General features: G+C 36.7%; 3 protein-coding genes across 4 annotated transcripts; all 3 read right to left on the bottom strand.

Moving 5' to 3' along the window:
* LOC140801323 (rab GTPase-activating protein 22-like) lies at positions 1-8368 on the bottom strand. Of its 2 annotated transcripts, none has more exons than XM_073156374.1 (5): positions 7625-8368; positions 6247-6382; positions 6037-6086; positions 1735-1788; positions 1-1441 (listed from the first exon to the last, which is right to left on the bottom strand). In XM_073156374.1, the coding sequence occupies exons 1-5, from the start codon at positions 7783-7785 to the stop codon at positions 205-207; spliced, it is 1638 nt and encodes a 545-aa protein (XP_073012475.1). In that variant the 5' UTR covers positions 7786-8368; the 3' UTR covers positions 1-204. The 2 variants fall into 2 exon arrangements, with proteins under 2 accessions (XP_073012475.1, XP_073012476.1); XM_073156375.1 differs by having other exon boundaries at positions 7887-8161.
* Positions 8369-13349: 4981 nt separating this feature from the next.
* Positions 13350-14927, bottom strand: LOC140800884 (probable 6-phosphogluconolactonase 4, chloroplastic). Its single transcript, XM_073155794.1, has 3 exons — positions 14550-14927; positions 14328-14463; positions 13350-14009 (listed from the first exon to the last, which is right to left on the bottom strand). The coding sequence occupies exons 1-3, from the start codon at positions 14909-14911 to the stop codon at positions 13521-13523; spliced, it is 987 nt and encodes a 328-aa protein (XP_073011895.1). The 5' UTR covers positions 14912-14927; the 3' UTR covers positions 13350-13520.
* A 752-nt stretch (positions 14928-15679) lies between these two features.
* On the bottom strand, positions 15680-18510 carry LOC140800585 (protein TILLER ANGLE CONTROL 1-like). Its single transcript, XM_073155334.1, has 5 exons — positions 18257-18510; positions 18087-18153; positions 17343-18001; positions 17001-17119; positions 15680-16064 (listed from the first exon to the last, which is right to left on the bottom strand). Coding segments are annotated over exons 1-5 (852 nt in total). The 5' UTR covers positions 18263-18510; the 3' UTR covers positions 15680-16063.

The following is an 18510-nucleotide window of genomic DNA, read 5'->3' on the forward strand; positions in this document are numbered from 1 at the left end:
TTGGATCTTAAAACCTAATTTTGCCACTATAAAAGACAAAACAATGAGAAATAGTTATACATTTGCGGCACCTTTATGCCACCAAATGAAGAAAGCTGGTGAGATAACATTGAGAATCAAATTAAGATACTGAAATGAAACATCTTGATGAGTTGTAGAGGCTGTAAAGACGGTTTGAAGGAAAGAAGAGAGGAAACATGGCCATCAGATTTTCTGATGAAGATTGACAACCAGATCATGGGCATTATCCAAAAGCCTCCACACATCCAGCTGCCCAGCCATGCTATTGCACTCCCTCAAAATCTCATCCATGCTGCTGTACTTCTCAATAATCAGCTTTCTCCGCTGCAAAACACATGCAGCGATGGCATACAGCAGCAAATCATCAGTTGGTGGAGCCCTCAACATTATTCTTCCCCATGCAGACTTCCCAATTCCTGTCCGGATCGCTGCCTGGTCAGCCCACATGACCTCCCATAGGCACACAGTCTGCTCGAATGTGAGTTCTCTTCGAAAGAGAACGACTACCATTCTGTACACAAAGAAGCAGTCCTCAGCTTGCAACTTCTCGAGGTGCCTATAAAGGTGGGAGTCTTTGCACTTGATGATCTTGGACACAATCTTCAACTGTCTCCGGATTCCTACCTCATCAAGCCTAAAGTTGTGCCGAGCTTTCCTCATAAAACCAACAAAGCACCAGAAGGCTTCGTGATCATCCTCCACCACTGCAGCTATGGGTGATAGGAGGTCACTCATACCCTGACAGTAGCCAATCTCCGGATCGTAGACTGCATACGCCTCAAGCACTGCAACCAACCGGGCGGCATGGTAAATCATGCACGGCTCCAAGTGATCGTAGTCCTTCAGCCCAACAGATAAAGCAGCTTGTAGTGCCTTCTCTTCAGATATTGTAGCTTGATGTGGAGAGTGCAGGATCCATTCTGCATCAACCCTGATGGCATCCAGACGAATGATGCGTTGCCACGTTGCAAAGTCCTCAGATGTTCGATTGGAGTTAAAAAAGTCGACTTTGAATGAAGCACTCCTGGTATATGTAAGATCATGATCTGAACTCCTTTCAATGGAGGACAAGGCAATGCTTTCTGGATCTTCTTCATCAGATGATTCAGAATCTGAAGATTCTGTCTCTGCCGCATATGAATCGACGTAGGTTATCCCACTCTTATCTTCTTCTGTAAATAAATTGGAGGCAGCAGCTTTTCCAACCACTGATGGGTCCACCTCACAATCTTGTGGGTTCACTTCCTCAGTGGGGATAGAAGCACACGAACCGAGATCTTCAAAACCAGGAGATTCAAGACCCTCACTGAAACCAGGGCTCTCTTCACTACTGAGCTCATCAATTACCTTCAACCCATTTCCCTTCTTGTAATGAACTAAAAGTTGCTGGCAATGCCGCCTCAGCTTTTCATACTCTTTCCTGTAGAACATGGAGGAAAGGCTAAGTTGTGTTAGCTTATCCCACTGAAATAGACAGGATAAAACCAATCTAATATCAAACTAATAACATTCCCTTCTGATTACTATGGTTACATCTTATTCTGGGGAAGTGGTGGAGATGAAACAGTAAAACAAGCTACGATCAGTAGGATTTGGAACATGTTTCATCATGCTCATGAAAACAGTGCACATGTTTATTTAATCTAATGCAGCAGACAATAGCAGCATAGCACAAAAATGAGCAGAAAGAGGACAGGCACCTTAATAAGTTACCTTTTCTTTATTTTAATGATATTACGTTCAGCCTCCGAGCTATCCAAATCATAGCTGCAAAATGGAAAATCATGAACTTGTTAACAAGTCCAAACCTTAATAGCACAGCATTAACTATATTTTGATGAGAAACAAATCAATCCAGCGACAATAACTTCTGCAAAATTCTAAACACAGCCTCTTATGCTGAACAAAAGTAAACTGTTTATAAATATTTGCATAGATAATGCAATTTACAAGAGTGCTAAAAGTAGACAAAGTGTATTATACCAATAGTACACATATCTTAAGAAATACAAATCCCAATTGTAACTAATCAGAAATTCACTGCCATAGTTGTATTAAACTCCAAAGGATCCTAATTTCAAGATAGATCCATGAATTGCTGTGTTAGCTAAGTGGATCAGTCTTTTTTATAAGTTAGGCATTTCGATCCATTTATAGCAACACTTTTTACTAAGTTAAATCAGCCAAGGAATATAAGGAATGTAAATTAATGGGATAGATATCAAAGGCAAATTGATAATTGAATTAAGTGCGTGGTATAAGATGTAATTTTGATGAATAATATTTGTAATCTTTTAACTATTATTTTGGAATAAGGGGTTGTATTTCATAATAAGGAAAAAATTATTTTTGAAGTGAATGGGAACCTAATGTCTGTCAAGTGATATGCCTAATATATACTTTCTCAACCAATCCCAATCTGATAAACACTAATCTGCATTAGATAGCTTAGTAAAACTTTTGAGCACCTATGTGCAAGTGCACGACACATTTAAAGGGGAAGAGAATAAATGTAATAAAATTGTCTTGAAGCATAGACAAAATATTGGACCACTCTTACCTTACTAGAGGATAGTGAGAAACTAGATTTGATGGCAGAAAATTATGCATCTAGCTGCTCCAGTTAATTGAAAGGTCTCACCATTTTTGTTGTTGGTTTTGAAAATTGTAGAATAAAAGCTGGGTATTGTCAATTGGTAAAGACCCTTGCGCTTCTTAAACCCAATCCAAAAGGAAATCAGCTTCAAAAATTGTATATTCATATATTCTCCTTGAATATCTCACATGTAATTTACTGCCATTTTCATATACTCTATTGAGTTAGTAGGGTTTTGAGAGCATATTCTTCATCTATCTGATCTTATAACTGCTCCTTTCGACTTTCATATCATAGTGAAGGTCAATATTGAAGTTAGTAAATCAAGTGTTCAACTAAGTTTGTCCGCTTGATCATAAGAAACTATCAAAAAAGCTTGACATACTATATTAGTTTGACTACAGAAATAGTTTGTAATGCCTGCTTTGCACCTAAATTCTTGTTGAAACACCAAAAGCATGGACGTGCATGCCAAACACCAAATCCATCAGATATAGTAGGTTTGCTAAGATTTCATGGCAGATTTTAGTATTTTAACATCTTGCAGTAGGGACTGAAGTAATACAGTTCTGAGCACCTTCCGTTTTTACTTGATGCACTCAAGAAGATCCAACTGATAAGGTCCCTATAGAAGACCTGGCATGTCTTGTGGCAGGCCTTAGCTTAGGTTTTTATAACTTAATGTGTCTAACAAATTGCCACATCAAAGTTACTTGAAAGTTGAAGGGCTATATAAAAAGGTATCACACAAATTTTGAGGTTCCACGCATCCAAGGTATTGTTTCAAGGTTTTAGAAATGGTTCCAGTTACATGATATCTAAGGATGGATTGTTCAACAACCTGATATAGGTTAAGCCATTAAGCTCAATAGGGTTGACTAAGGAAATTTAGACGTAGGTAGGCAAAAGTCGTGGGCAGTCATCTTATTTTCCTATACAAGGTTGTTCAAGTAATGACTAATGATCTCCTTCTTTCCTACATTAACACAACCTTTGAAAACATTCATCCAATTTATATAGGATTTTATATCATAGTATAATTTGCCTAAACCTCTCAAAATCTAGCAACCATCAACTCAAGAAACATTCACAAATTGCTGCCAAGTTATTGTCTCCTGCAATTTAAGGGAGAGGAGATGAGAAAAGAAGAAAAATACAGTATCAGACAAAAGGGCACTACAAAGATATTATTGATGTAACCCAGATATTGGACCCTTAAGTATAGGACAAAGGGCCTAATTATTTCTCTGCAAGGACAACACCGCTGTTCAACAGGCCTATTATTCATTAGTGCAGCATAAATATCTAGAATTCAAAGATGTCTTCTCTCACTTTAAAATCTCTGAAAGAAAAGAACTTTTCAGCTCATCCTTGAATACTTTACAAATTTCCTCTTCTCTAGTAGATTACTAGATTTAAGTGGAAATTCCCTATTTGTCTCGTAAATACCAATGAGTTCAGGGATAAATCACTGGATTTCAACTTAATATCTGGGGAAAAAAAGAAAATCTATTAGACCATCCTTGAGTGCTCTATATATTTCTTCTTTTCGTAAATTTAATGGCAAAGTGCATACTTTCCTATAAGTACTTGTAATAAGGGTGCTAGAAGAAATCAAAACCTTAAGTTGGCTCAAGAAGACAAGAACTCTCCATAAGGTTACATTAAGTTTGATATAACCCAAAAAAGAAGGTGCTACATGAGATAAATTTCAGATCTTATTATATCATATCAAGGGCTAAGTTGCTTTCAGCTGTAAATATTATACTTTGCAACAACAAAAGGAAGAGATGTAGATATGTGCATTCCACAAAAAATGAGATGAATAGATTAACAGAAGGTAAATTATATAAAAATTATTTGCCATATGCATCCTTACTTTTAGAAACACAAATCTAGAAAACTTTCTAGCTCTGAAGAGTTTCTCATCCCATTTGACAAGACAAGAAACCTTTTTACATAAAGTACAATTTCTAACTAACCTTACAGTAATGCATCTAAATGTTTTCATAAAACTACCTGAGACTCCTTTGATACATTTAGTTAGGATCTTTTCTTACTGCATTAGTTGTTTATTTTTATTAAAATAAAATTCCTGTAAGTTGCGTTCAAATACAGGAGGGGTCGCGTTCGAACGCTCTTACGAACGCATGGATCAGGTTCGCAAATACAGAGAACGTGAAATGCACGTTCGAACATGCTCGGGCGAGTTCGAATGCCGCGTTTGAACGTCTGCATCGCGTTTGCACATACAGAGTATGCTTTTTGTGCGCTCGAACGCGATCGACGGAAATCCTCTACAATTAGGGTTACTTATTGTTTTAGGACTTGTTGGCTAGCATCTATAAATATGTGGATGGCAACCAAATTCAGAATGTTATTGAAATATTAATTTCTTGCCTCTCTATCATCTATCTACCCTAATCTCCCTCCTCCCTCTTCACCATCCTTCCACCTCTACCGTTTGCAAGGTCTCTCCTAACTTCTAATCTCCTTCGACTATCGATTCCCCCTTCTTCTTCGGGATCTCGACCACTTCTTCCCCTTCTTCTACATCCCTTAAACAACATCACACATCCACATCCACCTTCATCTCCATACTCATTCATAACCCCAACATCCACTCCACCCGTCACCTCCATCATCACCCGCGTTCTTTCGTGTTTTCGTCTTAGTTACAGTTCGAATCTACGAAGGGCATAAATACGAAAATTGTAGACCAGGGAGTTACGGATCTAATCCATTTGGTTTCGTAATTTTCTGACTATAGGAGAATATTTGACGAATATTTTCTCACGGTTGCGCGGACTGATTCTAACAATAAATCTAGATCTTGAAGGAATCATTTCGTAGCCTATCCTTTGGTACAAGAACCCATCAATTTGGTATTAGAGCCCCATCAATCTGGTATCAGAGCCCCACCATCCTTACATTTATAAACTACCTAAAATTTAGACGAGAAAATACGGCAATCTAGTAATCTTCCAAAGTTAACTCAATTATGCCCAAGTCAAGAACTTAAATAACTATCATAGGATTTTCAGTATTGTAATCTTCTCTTTGTTTGGCTATTCACCAAATGTTAGTTTTAATACATGCAGGGCATTTGGAGAGGTAGCATTCTACTGCCCCATTGTCATCAACAATTAAAATATCAGAGGATAGGGAGAAATATCAACTGATTCTTATTTGACAGTCATTGTCAATGAATGAAAACATAATGTCAATTCCCAAGGTTCATATACAAAGCTAAACACCCAGGACATATATTGTATTCCATGACTATTGGCAATAATTATTCACAACCTATATAAATTGATATACAAAAGGAAAACAACCATAATTTAACAAGGTGTAAAGTAAACCGAGTCTCAGTAAAGAAAGAAATAAGTGAACAACTGAGAGATCAGGTATCTTACACTCCAAGGAGAAAAGGCCAAACTTCAGCCCTGATGCTTGGCTCAATTCCCTGTAATCATAAGGACAAATAAGCTACTGTTAGCATAGACCCAAAAATAAGTACAGGATCTCAGAAAATTGGCAATCACGAAGTAGTGTACTGCACTGACTAGAATTGAACCAGTAATTATATAGGTGAACCATTTAGGTCAAGCATAATATGTACATACTCCACTGCGGACTTTTTTTAAAAACTTCACCCCTCCATCACGAAGCCTTCCATTTGCCGAAAATAGAGAGTACCATTGCCGACGAGAAAGCGCACGTTTTCTTTTTCTTCGTGACCATGGTGATTTAAGGCTTCCTCTGGAAATAGTGCAGTCATATTCTTGGTCAACCAAGAAGCATAAGGGAAAAAGGAAATGAGAAACTAAGTAAATGAATAACTTGCAGAGTTCTTTGTGTTTCAAAGACCAATGGACTTCCACAGATGACCACAAAATAATAATCCAAAGTCATACTGAAGACTAGACGGCAGAAATTTATCAACTGAAGAGCAATAAGAACAAGAAGAGAAAATCTAAGTGTCAATTAGATCACTAGAACAAGATGGAGGATTGAATAATCTTCAACAAGATTGGCGAAAGTAACCCAAAGGATTTGGTGAAATAAATGGGCCATCACTGCCCCAATAAAATTTAAGTACATTACTATAGTTTGAGGACTTGACCTAAAAAGGCTGAGATGGGAGAATCCAATGTTCTTTTAACTGTGAAAGAAACTATATGAATTTATTTGCAAATCTGTTTCAAATGTTAGAGGATTTATAACTTCAAACATAATAATAATCAATTCATGTCTACTCCTCGTTATTCAAGGACAATTCTCTTCACATTAAAATAAAGGAAACCTATATACCCAGGAAAAAATATAAATCCAAGTGTAAGGGCAAGCTGTTATATAGTATCAGAGACTCATATATCTAAATGAACCTTCAGAATGTGAAGATCTTATAATGGTTGGGGTTCACCTTTCTAAGCAATTTTTATATTTGAATTACTGGTACATATACCAATAATGTTTTAACTCAAATAACTGCAAAATCCGGTCATTACAACTTTACAAGGACGCCTGATGGCAGAATAACAATGCAAAGAACTAGTCTCTGTTGCCAAATTTAATTAAGATCCAATTGTCCAACGTATAGATAAAATACCATGAACCAAAAGTTTTAGGCTAGATCTCTTCCATTATGAAGGAAGACGTCCAACTGAAGTAATCAGAGTCCAATTATCAGGAAGCAGAAATATCAGAGATCCACAACGTACCCAAAAACCATTTACATTCTAGCGTCAAAATTACTCTACTTCACAGAAAACTAAAGCTATTTTATGAAGAAAAAAAAGATCTAATTCCACTAATTTGGTACCATCTTTTACAATCGCAATTTCAAGGCTGTGGAAGAGTAGGAAACAAGGGACAGCAGATTCCAAGGCCGGCACTTAACAAAGGAAAACAAGGAAAGAATCGAGGAGGGCAAACATTTTATATTCTCCAAAAGATAAACAATTTTTATTACCAAAAAAGGAGCAAAGGGGGCGGACTCACCGATCGGGAACAGGAGAGGAAGCCGAAGAGGAGGAAGACGAAGAGGCCACAACTAAAAGCGATCGCAAATGGATCCACGACGAAGAGGGAGGCGAGGACGAGGAGGAGGGCGGCGACGACGTGGAAGACGACGACGTATTGGACCGTCTCAAAGCTTTCATTTATAACTATTTCTTCACCGATCTCTCTCTAAACTACCAGAATCCACGACGGGGACAACGAAAAGAGGGATCTTTACGAGTTCAGTGACTTGGGTCTTTACCTACGAGAGGAGGAGAGGGCAAGGGTGGCGGCCACGGCGACGCCGGCCAGGGCCGTCACACCCATCGCCACCACCACCCCAACATTCCACTGCCCGCCTCCACCGCCGCCGCCGGAGAAGCCACCTATCACGACCATCGATTGCCTCGCCTCTTCCAATCCCCACCGCTTCTACCATTAACCAATCTAACTATTCCTCCCCCCCTCTCCCTCTCTATATCCCTCGATCGCTCGACTTCCTTGTCGTACTGAGAGGAGAGAGAGAAAGAGGAGAGTGGTGTGTTTGGCCACCGACGGGGTTATAGAGAGAGAGAGAGAGAGAGAGAGAGAGAGAGAGAGGGGGGGCTTGGGATCAGTGGAATAATGTGCTTTGTTTTAGTAAAAGAGGACATGTGACGCGAATAACAACTACTATTCTATAGAGAGAGAGAGAGAGAGAGAGAGAGAGAGAGAGAGAGAGAGAGAGAGAGAGAGAGAGACCCATCAATCATGCTCTTCTTCACTCATGCATTGAATATAAATAATTTATTTTAGGGTCTTTTTGCATGCATGCCCTTCCAAAGTCTCATATTTATTTATAGGCCTCTCTAAATTTGATATTTACATATATATACTTTTTAAAAACATTTATTTTTACATAAATACCCCTTGGAGTTAACTAACTACTAAAATCTAAATAAGTTAGACATAAAAAGATGAAACTATTCTTATTCTAATTTTTATGAATTTTTTATACAAATAATATATATTTTGAGACTATACAACTAAATATTAACTTTAGAGGATATATAAATAAAGAAGGGATTTTGATGGGAGCCTCTTTTTTTGTTTGAATTTTTCAACTATTTTTAAATGTCTCATGTTTTTAATTTGGCTTGTGCTGGGTCAGTTAAGACACCCTGTTATTTTTAAGTCTAGGGCTAAGGTTTGAGGAGTTCAATTTCGGCCAGTTCTGATTCACTGTTAGATGCATATCAACATATTGATTGTGTGCATCTAATAGTCATAATTGTATTTTTTTTTATCTTACGGATCCACACTAATTGATTTCAAGTATGATTATGAATATATATAATTAATACGCTAGCGCTCATCCAATTACAAGCCCAAATTAACCTGGATGGATTGTGCGGCTTCTCCTAAATTTCCACCTAATTAGAGCAGGAGACGACTACTCCAGCAATGAGCTCACATTGGATTTTTGGCATTTTATTTTAAAAGATTTAACAAAACCATTCTACACCACTGGATAATAAAGACATTTAAATTATATATTATGTTAAGATCTAGATAGAGTATTCCATCTGAACAAGTGGAGCAAGCCTATTTGAAATACTTATTCTAATATTTTATCCAAAAAATTGGGAGAAATTTGAGTCCAAAAGATAGTCCAGCCAAGTCACACCTAATAATAGTCTAATATGTGTATATATATATATTTGCATCATTTTCACATAGGCAACTCTCATTTATGTTTAGTAATATATTAACCTCTATAAATATATAGAACTTTAGGAATGCTTTTTTTTTCGTTACTTATCTAGTAGATTTTTCAGTTAAAAAGGATTATATCGTCTGCTAGAGAAGAAAAAAATAGAAAAAAAAAACTAAGGTTAAGATGATTATATGAAATGAGCTATAGTTTAAGTGATCTAAATGTAATTAATCCAACCTTTTATTATTCAGAAAAGATTAAAAAAACGTAATTATACGTGTAATTCTAATGAAATGTCCTCTTTAGTATTTATAAGTGTATCTATACATTAGAGCAATTTAAGAAAAACTATGTCCAGTTAGTATTATTGGTAGAAAAATTTGTATATTGAGGGAAAAAAATATTAATCTAGAAGAAAAATTCCAGATTTATATCCATTTCCAATCTCTGCACATCATATAAATAGGTTTTCAGTAGAAATAATAGTAGATAAGTGAAATTTTTATCCAAATATTACTGCTGATATTCTTATTGAAAAATAAGGATAAGCCGGTAATAATAATCAGACAAAAAATATTTATTGATACAAAAATAGGTTCATTTTATTTAGATCCCAAACTATCACCAATTATTTTTTAATATTACGTATTGAACTCCTCATTTATCCAAACTGTTCCTTGTAGCATTTAAAATTAGTCATTAGTAATGAAGCTGAGTGTTTGAGATATTTAAGATAATTGAGTGGGTCAAAGTGCTATAAAAAATAAATGAGCAGTTGACCAGTTGTACATAAAAATATAATTAACCCTGATAAAATTGCACTTTATTATAATATTTATTACTGGAGAGAGACAAGGATGGCATTGTTGGTACTTAAATAAAAATTCAAATATTGGTGAACCAAAACATTCCAAGTGAAAAAACTTGTACTATAAAGTCTATTATTAGAATGGTTCACTACATTGGTGGCATTCCAGTACAAGAGCAATGTCTCTTGTGTCACAATCTAACAAATCTCTCTTGGTTTGCAATTTGGCCTCTAATGACAAATAAAGACACAAACACAAACAATTAAAGATGATAATTTTTATATAGTTGCCATCAAAATCATTGTGTTTTTGAAAATGTCATTCTGTTAATTAAATCTAATTGATCAGAATTAAAACACAGTTTGGATAAATTATTACAAATAATTTAAAAGCTACCCAATATTATACCTAATATTATAGTACAATGAAATATATATTATTTTCTGTGAGACAAAAATTGTTAATAATATTTACACTCTAAAATTTAAAAAAAGAAGGATATTTTAATTATATATATTTATTAACTTTATAAATAATCTATTAAGAATATTCTCTTAAAAATAATTATAATAATAATTCCGTCGAAAGATTTTAATATTTTAAAGAATGCAGTGACAATTTTCATTAACAAGCATGAGAACAAAGATGGCACCACTTTTACTATCAAGTATTCATCTTATGGGAGTCTTAATCAATAGAGGACACAACTCTAATTTAGCAAATAAGGCTTTTAAGAGGATCATACATTGGGGACCTTGTTCAGGACCACACGCATTTGCTTCTCCTGCACATGAGACTTAAAAGATTTCACATGAAGCTCAAGAGTGGCCTTATTTAACTATTCAAGAGAGGTTCCAGATAAAATCCAAACCTTTTGGCAAGCAAATAGGATTCCTCATGTGTTACTTTATGTTGTAAACAGGAAGCATCAATGGAGGCCCACCTTGATGGGAAGTCACAGGTAGAGAACTTTAACTTTGCATTGCTATACTTTTGTTTCAAGGAAAAGGACCCATCCAGTGGACAAACAACAACTAACAAATATCTTAAGTTCCAACAATATAAACTCTTCTCATGACTAATGGAATAAATCAAAACCATATAACAGAATATGCTGCAAAGATGTCCTGTATGCTTATAGGACAAAGAAAACAAAATTATTTGGAGCTCATGTTCTAGCAAAAAAATAAAAAAGTAACATTTCTTGGTCAACAAGGAACTTGTGAGCATAAAATCCTCATAAATGGCATTAAAACTTTATTAAACAGCTATGCAGTAAAGAAAGCACTTGGATGAATAACAAATTTTGGACAGCAAGTTATATGATGCATCATAGAACATCCTCACCTTCCAACAAGTTGTGAAGTATGTATGCAATTGTTGCTACTTAGTTCTAAATGCTGGAAGATATTTGATAGTTACTTGACAATGTACTTAGCTAGAGGGAGGTCCTCTTGAAACAACTTAAATTTATGAGTCAAAAGAGGGAGGGAAAGATTTTAAGGCAATGCAACTCTATGTACAACCTCCAGCTCTTTAAAAACCAACATCTCCCCCATTTTCTAGCATAAATCAACATAGTGAAAGAACAAGCTCAGTGACTTGCACATGTGAAGGCACTGCTAATAAGTATTAAATGTATAACCTGAAAGGCCATCAAAAAAGAATCTGACTTCATAGAAAAGGAAACGAAAAAGAAACAAAAAAGGAGCATTGATGTTCATGTAGAAGTATCAAATATGGAACCAGGCACTAGCTTGGGATCCATAGTATATATTCAAGAAGCGCAGCAGGAGATTAGACTATTTAGCCTATTTCAGGAATTCATCAAAAGATGTATCTCTTGTGCCATTTATCAATAATCTGGTTTCTGAGATTTGCACAGAAGTAAAATTCACATGCTCATGATAAAAAAGGGCATAGGGTTGGAGCAGAATGTGTTTTGACCCGGCATAAACTAGTGGACTGCCAATTATGATATGGGGTAGGGGTATGTCATGGTATGTCAGATAATGTTGGTTCAACATTATGAACCATCCAATAGGTAAAGTAGGGTGCAAAAGGACAAGTTTCAAACTATATTTGATTATTTAGGAATTATTGTCCTTCCTGTAAGAAAAAATAAAAAAACTCACTATGAAATTGATTGTGTCAAACCATGATATATAATGCTTAAGAGTTTTCAGACCATTTAACATCATCACATCATCATTTTGAGTTAATTTTGTCATTCATTAAAATGCCAATCCATATCCTAAGGGTAAAAAAAATCATTCCATAATTCAATCACAATTACTCTTAAGAGTCGAATCCCGTATTCCAGCACAACAATAACAATGTATACTTAAAATATTGAGTTGATAGGGGAAAAATGATTTATCAGTAAGGGATGATTACCACATCAGAGGAAAAATATTGTAATACAGATAAAAGCTTTTTTGAAGCAGTGTAGCTATAAGCAACAAATACCAATCTCCTTGACTAAAAGAAGTTTATTTAACATGCAAAAGGGGAAAAACCTAATATGGTCATAGATGACACCGATCAGCAGATCCAGAAGTCCAAAATCAACTAGTGGACAAACATGTTTAGAGTAATTGTCTCTAAACTACCGATCCAACAAATTAAAGAGAGTACAGTTGTGGAATATAAATGTATCACAATGGAAAGGTGATGAAATTATAATTCCTGAAAATCCAAAATTAAAGCAATCATCTCAATCAAGTATGAGATTGAATCCAATCTGACATTTGAAGATACTTCTTTCAAAAATACATCCTAGGATGATCTTCAGCCGCAAAGGATACTCTCAGACTTATTTATCTTATCAAAGAATGCACATAACAATTCCATATGACAACTAATTAGACAACCAAAAGATGGTGATTGTATATACCTTCATGATTGCAGGACAGCAGAACATTGAAGTTCACCTTAAATTTTGAAGATCGTGTAGACACAACTATGCACACCACAAGAAAATATGTGCGACTGGAAGTCGGCACCATGGTTGCATTGATATCTCAAAAAGAAATAACAAAGACTAGTCACATTCTCAATTTGGTACTATTTTACTCGCATTATAACTTTATGTACTCAGTACATTTGCGAGTTGAGACCATTAAACACATAAATTCTGTCATCTGCATCGCTAAAGGAATATAGATTATAACATGGATATATTCATGAAATTAAAATAGAAGAAAGGTTGTCAAGTTCATTTTTGAAACCAACATCCTACTTAGGCATCCATTATTTTCCTTCATAGTTCATACAGATTTCTCTAGTAGATGCAAATACATGCCAAACAATATTCATAACACTGGAAAATTTTGGAGCTCAACATACTTATTATTTAAATAGTTATTACCATAATCTTCAACTTACATCATCACAAGCTTGCTTTATCCTGCAACACTGAGACTGCTGCTTTGTCAGTGAACCATGTGAACTCCCCATCTTGAAGTGAAACCATCTCGACAGGGAGCAAATCAGATGAACCCTGCTCGTCCGAAAGAGCCTTGTGCACTGCACCAGCTTTACCAGCTCCAGTGACCACAAGTGCAATATAAGCAGACGAGTTGATCACAGGAAATGTGAATGTTATTCTTTCAGGTGGTGGCTTTGGAGAGTCCTTTATGAAAGTAACCCACCGCTGGTTCTCTTTAGTGAGAGGGTGCCCCGGGAAAAGTGATGCTACATGACCATCAGGGCCCATTCCCAACAGCATGAGATCAAACTTCGGGAAACCAGAAGCTGTTGATACTGCAATCACCCCATCATTGACAAGTTGCTTCAAACAGTTTTCATAGTCATCAGCAGCGCCCTCAGCTGATAGAGAGTCATTTATGGCATAAACCTGGGCTGGCAGAATTGGGACCTACGTTTGGAAAAGAAGAACTGAATCATCTCTAGAGCAGTTCCAACTATGAACACTTGGGTAAGTTAATAACACATCGGTTCGTTGATATGCAAATGACACATGTGGTTTCAATCAACATGAAATTGAACTATGAAGTGCGAATCAGCTATGAAATTATCCAATTAAATAATGCAGAATCCTAAAGGCTCTAATTTTCATTTCAAGGTCCAAGTTTGATCCTATACAGATGGTCAATTAGCTGAACGTATCGAATCAAATATCTCTACAGTCACACAAATTCCCAGAAAGTTCAGTAAAAATTGAAGCTTTTTCTACCTTGGAAAGGAATCCATCAAACGCTAGCTTGTAATTGCTATCTTCGTGATCCTTTGGCACAACCCTCTCATCCACCCAGAAGACATGCCACCTCGACCAGTCCACGGATTCCAAATACGGAGACTCCAACAACTTCCTGCAACAACCCAACCACAAACCCAAATTAAGCTTTAATACGAGCACATAAAGAAAAATTGCCTTAATCTGACCAAGTCATCCCACCTGAGTGATTTGATCAGCGATCCGCCGGAGAGGACGACCGTGAACGCGCCCCTCTCCTTAGCAAACTTCTCCGACAGATCCGCCGTGTACTTCGCCAGCGACACGGAGAGCTCCTCCTCGTCGTCGAATACCATCAGGTTCTTGGATGAGGTGGCGGCGGCGGCAGCGGAGGAGGCCATGGAGGGCAGCTGTCTCCGGCTCGGTCGGATGAGGGGGGAGAGGGAAATGGGTTTCAAAGGTAGTACGGCTTTCGGGTGAACCTCCGACCGGAGGATTGCCGGAACCCTAGGAGTCGGAAGAGGTTTTCGGGGCCGGAAGGGAGAGAGAGAGGTGGGAGAAGAAGAGATGGCGGAGGAAATCATGTTATAGTGTGGAAAGTTGGTGAAGGTGAGATGCTGTTATTTATATCCGTTGAGATCTCGATGAACGGCTGGATTGCATTGGAAGGGAAAGATGGTCTTTCCATAGTACGAAGGGGCAGTTAAAATCTAGATATTTAAAAAAATCTTAGATTAATATATATGAGTGTAATAATTAATTTTCTATCAAAATTAATTGAAGTCAAATAACTAAAATATTCCCTCGTGTTTGTTAAACAAAATTAGCAAAATTTTAAAATCACGTGACCAAAATATGCATAATTTTTATTATTATATCTAAAATAATTTAGAGCATAAATATATGATGATAAAATATATTTAATCCTAGAATCTAAGAATGACAACTAAATTGAGTCATGTGGGTTCAAATAGAATCCCATTTAAGCTAGCATAACGATGATCCACTTATTTTTAAAAAATTATATATATACAATAAATTAGAACATTAAGTAATTTCTTTTAAGACTATATATGATGAGTAATTGAGCACACATTAGCTTATGGTTAAATGTCTATCACCTTCTTCCCCTTCTTCTCGGAAATAACTTTAACTTTTTCTTGGTAGTTGGCGAATCTCTTTTCTCTACTTTATTTTTTGACAGTGATATTTTGCGTAAAGATACAATTTTTATTAGATTCAATTGTAATTGAGCAAGAGGAGAGGACGAGGGAGAAAGAATATATGGCTCAGGCCTATGATATAAAAGTGAACACCATAATTATGAAGAACATCTCACGAAGAGAACAAAATTTGATAATTTTTGTCTCACAGTAGTAAATATTATTTCGGAAAAAGAAAAAATAACTCACAAATACACACACACACACACAATCTTTTTTTTTTCTTCTTCTTAATATCATAGAGTATGATATCATACAAAATAGCACAAGGAAAATAAGTCCCCCTTATTACACATTACAACACAAATGTGATAACACTTGTAAAATTACTACATTGATGTGAACACCATTAGTAGTCATAAAAACATTTCTACAATCACATATGCACTTCAACCAGCACTCCAACAGTTGCAAACAATGTAGATGATGAAGAGAGGAGAGCCGCCAATCTTGTTCCACTTCACATGCTTATTTGATGAAGTACTAATGCCAAGAGCAACATTTACCTTCACCTCTAAAAAGAATTAAAGACAAAGAAAAAAGAATTAAATATTGTCTGATATGCTATGATAAGGTTAAGAAAAATGAGGTTTCTTAAATAAATATTGTCTATTATGCTATGAAACAAACATTTTAGGTCTGATATTTTTTGCTGGAAATATTAATTGGCTATTCAACTAGTAATGAAGTATGCCAATCTAGAATTTAATTCATAGTTACCTGCACATATAAGAAGTAGATCAATTAAAGATAGTGTTTAACATGTGATACAAAATGTGTTAGACATAAGCAAAAAAAAAAAAAAATTTAAAGGATTAAATAAATGAGACGTTCCTGTTTATATTACCTTAACTCGATTCGAAGTCGACTTAACTAGAACTTGACTAATCCGATCCGATTATCACGGCTTTCCTCGCATTTTAGATAGAAAAAGAAAATTCGAGAGCGTTGGTGCCATTAATTAGGGAGAATTTGTAGTATTTGAGAGTTCTAAGTGCTAAACAATAAATAAGAAATTTAATATAAAAAAGAAACAATACTTTATGGATTTCCTTGTAAGTAACACTTCTCTTGATTATAAAATTTTCCCATTCAAATTGGTTTAATCACCTAGAGGTAAGCCATTGCCAAACATTTGGTAGGAAACAAGAATAAGCATATTCTACAGCCTTAGTTAGGCTTTACTCATTTGTGCTATAATGAAGTTTATACCCCACCATTGTAAAGTAGTTCTCACTTTATTTTCCACATGTTTCAGTAGAGTTTGCTAACATGGTGGCCCCTCTGTGCTCAGTTAAAAGTCTCATCTATCTATGAGCAAACCCTTTTGGTTCATAACAGATCATATAATTCACCTTTATCCCAATTCCTCCGTAATAGAATCCAATGCTGCTGAATTTATTTGTACTTTCAAAAGATATTAACTTAAAATAGAAGAAAAGAAATTTACCACACAGATTGACTGGTGTCGATCGGCGAAGCCGTCATCATTATCAGAGGCTTCTCGGTGTTGCATCGACTGTTGATCTGCACTGGGTGAATCTTCTTCCTCACCATCCTCCTCATCAGCTACCCATTTTATGCAAAATTATAAAAGAATAGAGAAAAATAAAAAGTTAGTAATTGATTTTTTTAAAAATAAAAATAAAAATAAAAACAAAAGTAACCCAAAACTATTAATAAATTCTATCACTATTTATTTCTCCATTTTACTTGGTCACCGAGTTATTAGTATTTACTATCTATGAATTGCCTAATTTGAGGGGAAAGTAGAAGAAAAGCAAAACTATACTCGATTTAGTTTTCTTGCAGTTGACGAGCCTGGTGCAGACTTCTCTCCTTTCTTGATCTGCTCCTTCTCCATGCAGCACACAACCTTCACCACCGGGACACCTCCGCCGTCGTCGGCCTTCTCGCCGCTCTCCTTCCTCTCTTCCTTCGCCACAAACGCTTCGGCGGCGAACAAGTCGGCGAGCGTCGTCCTCCCTCTCCCACTCCCACTCATCATCCTCTCGTCGTACTCCTTCAGCAGTGGCTTCTCCTGGATCTCAATCAAATCCTCCTCACAGTACTCATCCTTCACTGCATCCACCTGCATTGCAGCCTCCTCGCACCTCTCCTCCCTCACAACCAGCGCAGCTGGCTTCTTCTTCTTCAGCGACTCCAGCGTCGCTTTGCTTGCCACCACAAACATCGTGGCTCCTCCTCTCACCTCTCCTTCTTTGATCACCACCTCCTCCACCTTCTCCTTCTCCTCCACCTTCTCCTTCTCCTTCTCCTTCTCCTTCTCCGCCTCGACGAGGAACTCCTCCTCGAGCTGGTGCCCCAACGTCCCGATCGTCAGGATTCCGTTCAGCAAGACGTCGTGCAGCAGCAACGCCTGCGTGTCGCGCTCCGCCGCGTTCTCCCGCACGCTCTCCTCCTTCTCCTCGACCACGCCATTGAAAACATCTACACACACAAACACACACACACACAAATGAGCGTCAGAATACAAAACATCAAATATAAAAAGAAACCCACCCTTCTCATTTACCTTTGTTGTGAGAAATGTGGGAGTAATTCACGGTAGGATTCAGCTGTCGATGCAACCAACTGAAGATCTGATCACATTAAGACATTAAGACTCGACATACATTAACCATTGCAACATATCTTCTATGTGCACATACACATATATAGAGAGATTCTATGATGTCTGCTTACCTTCATGGTGAGATCGATCTTGTGATCGAGATGAGTGGGAGTGGCGATTCTACAAAGTGTAAGAAGAGCGATGAAGGGGCCAAAGTAGTTGATAAGGGGTTTATAAAGGAGACATAGGAGAAGGGTAGGAAGACGGTCCCCGGGCAAAAAGGGACGAGATTTGGTTGGGTTCGGTTTGGCTCGATTGAGGGGGAGTTGATTCGTTAGGGCTACGTTGGTTGGGAGAGCAAATGCCCTCCAGAGTTTGGTCAATT

This window comes from Typha latifolia, chromosome 14 (assembly GCF_019914945.1).
Source record: "Typha latifolia isolate L0001 chromosome 14, TyphaL0001v2, whole genome shotgun sequence".
In the NCBI taxonomy this organism is placed as follows: domain Eukaryota; kingdom Viridiplantae; phylum Streptophyta; class Magnoliopsida; order Poales; family Typhaceae; genus Typha; species Typha latifolia.

Bases quoted from the DNA above. Each gene is read 5' to 3' on its own strand.
- LOC140800585 (XM_073155334.1), bottom strand. The intron at 18,002-18,086 runs GTAAATGAGAAG...TTGTGTGTGTAG, and splicing joins CCACATTTCTCACAACAAAG to ATGTTTTCAATGGCGTGGTC. The intron at 17,120-17,342 runs GTATAGTTTTGC...TAAAATGGGTAG, and splicing joins CTGCAAGAAAACTAAATCGA to CTGATGAGGAGGATGGTGAG.
- LOC140800884 (XM_073155794.1), bottom strand. From the start codon at position 14,911: ATGATTTCCTCCGCCATCTCTTCTTCTCCCACCTCTCTCTCTCCCTTC. The intron at 14,464-14,549 runs GTGGGATGACTT...GGGTTGTTGCAG, and splicing joins TCGCTGATCAAATCACTCAG to GAAGTTGTTGGAGTCTCCGT. The intron at 14,010-14,327 runs GTAGAAAAAGCT...TTCCAAACGTAG, and splicing joins TTGATGGATTCCTTTCCAAG to GTCCCAATTCTGCCAGCCCA.
- LOC140801323 (XM_073156374.1), bottom strand. From the start codon at position 7,785: ATGAAAGCTTTGAGACGGTCCAATACGTCGTCGTCTTCCACGTCGTCG. The intron at 1,789-6,036 runs GTAAGATACCTG...TCCATTTTGCAG, and splicing joins TGGCCTTTTCTCCTTGGAGT to CTATGATTTGGATAGCTCGG. The intron at 1,442-1,734 runs GTAACTTATTAA...CATGTTCTACAG, and splicing joins ATCATTAAAATAAAGAAAAG to GAAAGAGTATGAAAAGCTGA.